Source organism: Lactuca virosa, chromosome 9 (genome assembly GCF_052849685.1).
Source record: "Lactuca virosa cultivar CGN04683 chromosome 9, Lactuca_virosa_CGN04683_v6, whole genome shotgun sequence".
NCBI classification, from domain to species: Eukaryota; Viridiplantae; Streptophyta; class Magnoliopsida; order Asterales; family Asteraceae; genus Lactuca; species Lactuca virosa.
In genome coordinates, this window is record NC_136434.1 from 278,109,494 (window position 1) to 278,119,236 (window position 9,743).

The window sequence follows — 9,743 nt, forward strand, 5'->3', positions numbered from 1 at the left end:
GCGCGTAAATTCGATTAAGGATCTAGTGAGACGTGTCGGTTGACACCTATTGAGTGTACGATCGTAGCCTGTAGTTATAAACAGAGTCTCTTGGAGGGAGAGCGAGGTTTTGTGTATAGATCTATACGGGGATGACACCCCACACCTGAGTTGTTCGCTACATTTAGACTACATCAGTCTAGGGTGACGATAACCTTATTGTATTTCCCGTCGGCGTTCACAAACGCCAAGACAGGAGAAATTGTCATTAATTAGTATGGTTATGACAGCTCACTTAGAGGAATTAACATTATGAAATTTACGGGAGACTATTCTTTTTTCTTTTTTTACAGGCAACATAGGGTTGTCTGGGGGCATTCTCTTTACATTCTCTTCATTCACTTTTGGCATCCTATTAAACAATAACACACATGCATTAATACTAGATCGGACACAACATACTAAACAATTTTAAGAAAATACAGGATTTTCTTGTGATTACAAAGCTATACAAATCATTTTCTCAAACATGCTTATGAACTCACCAACATTTTTATGTTGACCTTTTTAAATTAACTTGTATTCTCAGGAAACCATTGAAGCAGGTTGGGCTGAACAAACTAATGGATGTTTTGTATTATTTTGTTTCATCAGACTTTAATTATTTTGGCATGTAATATTCAAACACAATACTCGATGTAAACAATGAATGTTGTTATATTACATGTGTGGTGATGATGATGTTATGTTTCAATTATATACTTTGTGATGATACTACAAGGATAAAGTCACGCGCAAGCCCCCGGACATTTCCGCCGTCTGGTTCGGGGGTGTGACAAGGTGGGTTGCACCTGATCCCACATCGACTGGGAAGGAGAACTAAGCATTCCTTATAAGGGGTGTGGAAACCTTCCCTATCACAACGCGTTTTAAAGCCGTAAGGGCAACAGATCCCATAAGAACTCTGCAGTTAAGCGTGCCCGGGCGAGAGCAATCCAGGGATGGGTGACCCCTTGGGAAGTTTTCGTTCCGGGAACCCAAAGTGAACAATATTGTGATACGTGTCGAAGGAGGATGTTACAAATGGTATCAGAGCTAGGGCACGGGTCGATGTGTTCGACGAGGACGTCGAAACCTATAATAGGGGGTGAAGGTGGGTTGCACCTGATCCCACATCGACTGGGAAGGAGAACTAAGCATTCCTTATAAGGGGTGTGGAAACCTTCCCTATCACAACGCGTTTTAAAGCCGTGAGGGCAACAGATCCCATAAGAACTCTACAGTTAAGCGTGAGCAATCCAGGGATGGGTGACCCCCTGGGAAGTTTTCGTGTCGGGAGCCTAAAGTGGACAATATTGTGATACGTGCCGAAGGAGGATGTTACAATGAACCACTTTTAAGAAAGTCCTTGGTCATTTTGTTATGTTAAGAAGCTTAGGTTTGGTGTTGGGCTCTATTAAGTCATGCTAGGTCATAAAGTCAGGAACTTTATGACTCTTGACGTCCATTAGATTTGAACTTGAGGATTTGGTCTTTTGGTCTTAAAGGAACAAGACCTAAAAATAGAGTTAAGATTTGAGCAACGTACGTCGGGCGTACTGAGGTGGTACGTAGGGCGTACGTACCGAGGTGCCTTCATGGGCCTTTTTGGACCTTGGGCCTTTTGGTGCTTTGGGCCATGATTTGTTGGGTCAGATGTGGGAAGGGTAAAATAGTATTTTACTCATTGTTATGATAGAGTATGAATTGGACCTTTGATTTTGGGAAATGACCTTAATTATTGATTGTGATATTTAATTATGTTCAGTGTGAGGTTTCCGGTAACGGTAGTGCGTGTGTCTTGGTTATCTCGAATTAAGGTGAGTGTCCTGTCAATGTTTGGCGGATCAAAGGCACCAATGCCGGCCCATGGATTATTGTTGTTTGTATGCTAGTTGTTTGTATGACTCTTGCATGTGTTGTATGTGTTTGTATGTATACCGAGCGGGGCCCGATGCCAAACAGGGCCTGATGAGTGTGTTAGGTGGGGCTCAATCGCATGTTACTAACAGATTTGTATCGGGCGGGGCCCGATGAATACCGGGCAGAGCCCGATGAATGTCGGGCAGGGCCCGATGTATGTTTGATATGCATGGTATGTGGTACTTTGGGGAACTCACTAAGCTTTGTGCTTACGATTTCTGTTTATGTTTCAGGTACTTCCGGTTCGAAAGGGAAGGGCCTGACTTGATCGCAGCGCATCCACCCATGTTTCCGCAACTTTATGATTTTGAGAATTGTACTCTGATAACTATTTTTACTCTGGTGTACTTTTGAATGATTGAAAAGGATAATTGTGTTTATGGTTGATTTAAAAATGAAAATTTTACCTTATAATTTTTGGGACGTTACATATGGTCATCTACTTAGCATGCAAGTGAACATCTACATCCCAGTAGGTGTTTCAGAAGCCAAAGCCAAAAGAAAAGAAAAAAATAAGGAAGTTCAGAATAAATGGCTGTTAATCTATTCTTTAGCAATGTGTAAAACCCACAATTCAACAAAATGGACAAAAGGGTATAACTATCATTTTGATAAAACCACATTTAACAAATATCGAAACCAACCAATGAAGATATGGTGGTCATTATTCATCACTTTCTTCCATGTACTACTTCAATGCAACAATATCATAACAACCCATGTTTGAACTATAAGTTTTCCATCACATTCCTTACTCAGTCCCCTATCTTTATGCATGCCTACGACCTTACCACAACATTATAAAAACCAATGTTACAATTAAAGGATTCTAACATGCGTCGTAGCACGGGGTTTTTACCTGTTTTTAACCAATGAAAGACCATGGATTTCTATACACATTTTCTAATATTTAATTATAATTGAATACTAGTTAAAAATTAGGGTTTTAGTTATTATTAGTAATTGAATTTTTCTAATTGTTTTGTTTTTTTTATCATTATATTTTGTTTAAGCTATTATTAATTATTTAACTTGTTTATTTTTGTTCATTTTAGTCATTCTAACTAATAATAGACGGTGTATAATATCGAACGACATTGTCAGGGTTATAATTAGTCATTGAACTTTTCTGTGTGATTTAGTTAATCATTATACTTTGTTTAAGCTACCATTGGTCATTGAACTTGTTTATTTTTTTTAGTCACTCTAATTTTTTATTATCATTTATTAAAAAAAACTTCTACTTTTTTCGTTTTCTCCATACCTAAAGTTGTTACATATATTATTTTAGAACAAATTATACGAATAATTAATACTTCTGATTAGGATATGCTTCACATTTAGTCCTTAACTTTTTAACTCGAATGATCCCATTGGCTTTAAAAAAAAACTATTTTCCCCTTATTCAACTCATCGCTCTTGTTGTCGGTAGAAACGCACCCAATCACCACGGAAAAATTAGTTTCACTTTGTTGACCCACTGCGAAGTCTTCATATCGGGTTACCCAAAGAAGACCAAATCTTGGTACGTGTGAATCAATTAAAAACACAAAAAAAGTTATGTCTTCTTCCTGGAGCTCGAATCAGGGGACTCTATCCTCCTTCAACGCACAAAGACTATGTTTTGTATGAAGCAATTGAAAACACGAACAAGTTGGACCAAAGAGAATGCGGGTAAGAGGTTTGATGATTGCCTTAATTCTATGGTAAGTGATTACTATCGAATGTTTCCTTTGATGTATAGAAATCCAAAATACATATAAAGAAAGAATATGGATGACATTAACGTTCTATACATCAAAATGACAACAAAATGCAAAGGTTAGAGTGGGACAAAATGAAACTAATTATCTATATCGCATATGTGCGGGCTTCCTAAATCATAGGGATCATACATATAATTTTATTTTAAACTAATTGATGTACCAAGTTTAGCTATGGAGAAAAAAAAATTCATTTTCTATAAATGATAATAATAAAGTAGAGTGACTAAAATGAAAATATTAAACAAGTCTAATGACTAACTTAAACAAAGTATAATGTCTAAAATAAAACACTTACGAAAGTTCAATCACTAACACCTTGATAAACTTGTTCAATGTTGTAAACGGGTTATCACCAATGACTAAAATAAAAAATAAAAAAAATTCATTGATCAATGATAACTTAAATAAAATATAATGTCTCAAATAAAATACTAAGAAAATCCGATGACTAAAATGACAGAAACCCTAAAAAATTATTACATTTTTACGCAAATAATTTACACATCTATAGCTATTAATAATATCATCGATCGATTTAGAGGCGGAGACAATGAGGGGGCTGCCGGGTGCTCCGCCCCCTCCAATCTCTTTTATAACTTCAACTATAGCATATATATAATAGTCTATGCAGTAATCTTTTAGCCGACGTCGGTTGTTAGAGCCCCTCCTAATCATTTTCAAAAATTTAGTTATTATTATATAGAAAAATAATAAGCCCATGACAATTATGAAAAGAACTAAAGCCTCGTTAACTCCCACTTATTTTAATTTGCCTATATATTACCCCATTTATTTTTATTAGTGTTCATAAATAGCTCTTATAACTACCAATTAGTTGATATATTCGTTGGATCTTTTTATTGTATTTTTTCATCAATGAGGTTTCAATTAAAAAATTATTTTTTGCCTATATATTACCCCACTTATTTTATTTTTCCTATATATTACCCCCATTCATTTTTATTAGTGTTTATAAATAGATCTTGTAACTGTCAATTAGTTGACATATTCGTTGGGTCTTATAACGGGCTAATTAATGTTGAATCTGAAAAAATAATATGTCAAATTTAAGAGAGGTATATTAGATTCTTTAATTCATGATTCTGAAGAACATACTTCAATTTTAAGCTATTGATGTTTTTACTTAAACGATTTTTTCTTTATTAGTTTCTTATCCAATTTTATAGATCATCTTATATTATTTGGTTATAAAAAGTAATTTAATATTCTTATTACCATGTAAGACTACTCATTCTAGAATCATGGCTCTAGATTGATTCCTCGTCTATAGCGATCATATCATAAATTGATAATTAATTAATCATATGCTTTTAACAAAAAGAAACTTTAGAAAATTTAATAGTCAACAATATTATATATTTTATAATAATAAGTTAATAAATTATTAATTTATCCATTGCAAGCAGTTTCACACCTCAACCATATATATACAAACAAGATCACTACCTCTCAAAATACGAAAACATTACCTATGTTTACCATGGCATCTGCTTCTTCTCCAACATCTTTCACCGATCTCCACCCACACATCATCCAGACCCAAATCTTACCAAGACTCGACGGTCAATCCCTCTCCTCCGCCGCATCAGCCTCATCTTATCTACGAGCCCTCTGCGCCGATGAGATTCTCTGGTCTGATATCTGCAAGTCCACTTGGCCCTCAATAACCCACCCACGTATTGACCACCTCATCTCCACCTTCCCCGCCGGTTACCGCTCGTTCTTCCAAGACTCTTTTCGGCCTCCAATCACCGACGTCAAACACTCACTCCGCCACCATCGCTGCTCTAGCTCCCAACCAGGATCTACCTTACGTCATCATCCTTTGCCATCTGAACTTATTTCAGCGGTTGATATACGCTACCATGGCGACATCATTTACTCCAAACTCGAATTCACTGACACCACAACCGATTTCCGGTCATCGGCGTTTAAGATTGTACTGGAGGACGACCCGGTCGTCACCGGGATGCATCGATCTATTGACTTGAAAGTCGACGAGCTCGTGCACGCTGACGACGCAGCAATATCACACCTTAAAGAATCCGTAACGTTAAACTGGATCCTAATAGACCCGACTCGGAAACGAGCAGTAAACCTATCGAGTATCAAACCGGTTCTTGCATGGATAACGAATGACATCCATATCAGATATGCTGTCGTTTTTCCCGGGTTTGACTCGAATGAGTTGGTGGAATGTCGAATAGAGTTGACGTTAGCCATGGGTAAAGGAGGGGTGTCTTTAAACGTGCGGGAGGTGACACTCCATGTACAAGACGTGGGTTGTAATTGTGTCACCGGGAAGGAGTTTTTGGTAATTACAAGAAGGGCATTTTTGGGAATAAATGATTACAGAGAGGCAGCGGGGGTTGGGGTTGACTGCTACCATAATGACTTGGTAAAAAAAGAAGAAATGATGAAGAGCTATTTCGACTATAATTATATTATGCCTAAACTGACCTTTTTATTGTGCCTTTGTTTTTTTGGTATTTTATCATAACATAATATTATGTATATTTGTCTAGTGTGATATGATTTAGTATATGGTTTTATAAAGATATTATTGATCAAATATTTAATATATGTTTTATAGAAAACAACAAAATTAAAATAGGCAATGGAATAACGATTTTGGCGGGTCATAAAGTAAGCGAGAATAGAACATCTGCTTGCATAAACATATTTACAAATTTACAGATATCAATAAAGTGGGGCTGTTCGAGTGGAATTAAAATCGTGCACTTTATGTTTGAAACTATAACCTATATCTGAACTACAATTCGGGTATTGAGGTTATGATTTAGGTTGGGTATTTATAAATATTATATTGATATTAGGTCAAATATAAAATTTTATTGTTTATTTATGACATATATAAAATTCCATTTAAAAAAAATTGATATTGGCAAGGTGAAAGATCGTGCATTTCAAATGACCGGTGATGAAACAAAGGAAAACCCGATGTAGTGTCAAGTACATTTACCTTGAACTCAGTTTCAATACACATCAGTTTCAATACATGTGTTATTTGATTCTGGTGCAATGTTTTCCTTTGTATCTTCATTGCTTGCTACCCAACTAACTATTTTTCTAACCCCGTTGAATGTGATTATTGTTGTTGTATTAGCCTACGGAAATCGTGTTATGATCAAAGAACATTTTCGAGAGTGTTAGTTGGTAATCAGCGGGACTGTTTTCCTTGTTGATTTAAAACCGATCACCACCAAATACTTTGATGTAATAGTTGGTATGGGTTGGATGGCTGCAAACAACGCTCAAATACTTTATAATAAGAAGCTTGTCTTTGATTGAAGCGAGATATGCATCTCAAATTATTGTATTATGGGGAATTCATTTGGTTTTCATAGATAAGTCGTGAAATGATATTCATAAAGGCAATACAATGTACGTTGCTTATGTTTTATAGTCGAAATCAACGAAACAAGTTATAGCTGATCTGGAAGTAGTAAAAAAAATATCTCGATGTGTTTCCAAATGAATTACCAGGATTACATCCTAACAAACACATAGAATTTATTATTGATTTACTGTACGAAGCTAATCCCTTCGCATGTGCTCCGTACAGATTAGCACCGTTAGAGATGGAATAATTAATGGCTCAGTTATAAGAGTTATTGGAAAACAGTTTTATTCGACCAGATTGTCTGTGTAGGGTGCGTCTATTTTTTTCGTGAAAAAAGACGGTTTGATGCGTATGCGCATTGATTACCAAGAGCTAAATCAGTTTTAGATACAAAATCGATATCATTTGCCGATGATCGACAATTTATTCGACCAAATGCAAGGAGCGTCTTTCTTTTCTAAAATCAATCTAATATCAGGATACCACAAACTGAAGGTGCGAGAATGTAATGTTTTGAAGACAACTTTTTGTACCCTTTACGAACACCATAAAGTTTTAGTGATGTCATTTGTGTTGACGGATGCTCCCCAACTTACATGGATTTAATGAACCGAGTATCTTGTTCATTTAAGGATAAATCAATCATTGTTTTATGTAATGCTCGTATTTTCTGTTAAGCATTTCGCTGAAAAATTTGTATTTATGTTAGTTGATAAGGTAATTTTTCTTGTGAATAAATGCATAATAATTCTTCAAACATGATATGTGTTTACATAAATGTTATTTAGATATATATTATGTGCATAAAGTTTGGACAAATGTTATAGGTATACAATATTTGTATAAAAGCTTATTTTAAAACTTAACAAATTGTGTTAAATAAACATTTAAAAATAAAATATTATTTAAGATAAATAATTTTGACGAAGTTATAGTTGTCATGATTACGAACCCTTAAGTATAAATAAAAGCCAAATTTCGACGTCGTATAAAGAAGTTATGATTTATCAAAGTTTCGCTTTCGACATAGTACATCAGTATGTGTCATGAAACAGAAAGCGAAAATAGATTACTTGTTAGCCAAAACAATGTAAGTGAGAGTTGATGTCATCGTAAATACGAATTCGTCGATATAAAGAACATCGAGAACGAAGCTCGTAAGAAGAAGTTTGAATTTTGCAAAGTCTTTTATAGTGTAATATTTATAAAATGTAAAGTGAAAATAAAATTTGAATCAGTTGTTGAGATCTAAAGGAAAATTGTAGTACTCGAAAATACGAATATGTGGATATAAAGAACGTCGAAAACAGAGCTCGTATACGAAAGTTACAATTTTTTGAAGAACGCGAAAATTTACCTACGAGAGGCGACGTCACCTATCAGAATCACGACATGTGGCACCAGGAGACTCCTCCCCTCCCACCAACCCAGTGATGACGTGGCCCAACCAAAAGCTTCCACGTGGGCAGGGCGCGACACACCTAGGTATGGCTTGTCTTTTGCGAAACCTTATAAATAGCCTTTGTTTATGCTTCTTTTCTTACTCGTTTTCATTCCTTTATCTCTAGAACATTTTTCCGCATCGCGAGAGCTGACTTTCGGAGTTCCCGAGTACTCGTAGCAATTCGCTACGGTGAAAAAAGATCTGACAAAAGAAATATTCAGCGACGAAGTTCTGTCCGTGACTTTCTGAACTTTTGCTAGAAAACCAAGTAAGTTGAGTTGCACTTGTTACGCTTTTATGTGTAACTTATATTTATGTCATAGTCGTTATTATGAACCTATAAATAAGATTTATCAGCAATTCCAGTTATAATATTGGTCGATCCACTTATAGGAGTGATGACTATGCAAGATAATAGTGAGGTGTTTCAAGTGGATTTTCCAAACAATATATTTATATACAAAATAGATCCTACCTTCAATATGATCTTACATGATCATTCCTTATTTAATAGAACTCAGTATTCTTTGTAATTAATGAGGAATCTGAGATATTGTTATTATAGTCTCGAATAATATAAACAAAGATTAAGACTTAAAAATAATCGTATGTATGAATTAATGAGGAATCCGAGATAATTTACATTGAAATATTCTAAAACATATAATGTTAGAATATATTACATATTATATTTTTTATGAAACGTAGAATATTAAATTCACTAATAAAATTTGATCTCAGGATATCACATAATTAAGTCTGTCTCAAATGAACTTATATATATATGGGGATAGGGAATATACATTACAGCCCCACCTAAGCTTAGGTACTAAACTTCTAAAATATGTCGTTTTAACATGCTAAATATACCCGATTTGGTTTCACTTGGTACATATATCGTCCTCCACAACATTTCTTTCTTTCATTATCGTTTTACCATCTCTGTTTTCTTTCCTCAATTATCGTTTATTACTTCACCTAAGTGAACATTACTAAACCTTAAACCTAAACCCTAAACCCTAAATTTAAACCCTAAACCCTAAACCCTAAACCTAAACACTAAACCCTAAAACTAAACCTAAACCCTAAACCTAAACCTAAACCCTAAACCCTAAATCTAAACCCTAAACCCTAAACCCTATTGTGTCGATCTTGAATTTACATTTTGAAGTATTAATCGTGAATCCATTAACCGTAATCTTTATAT

At 35.0% G+C, this 9,743-nt stretch overlaps 1 protein-coding gene across 1 annotated transcript; it reads left to right on the forward strand.

Moving 5' to 3' along the window:
• Positions 1 to 5,208: 5,208 nt before the first annotated feature.
• On the forward strand, positions 5,209 to 6,695 carry LOC145140567 (F-box protein At2g27310-like). Its single transcript, XM_079074013.1, has 2 exons — positions 5,209 to 6,126; positions 6,639 to 6,695. The coding sequence occupies exons 1-2, from the start codon at positions 5,209 to 5,211 to the stop codon at positions 6,693 to 6,695; spliced, it is 975 nt and encodes a 324-aa protein (XP_078930139.1).
• The last annotated feature ends 3,048 nt before the right edge of the window (positions 6,696 to 9,743 follow it).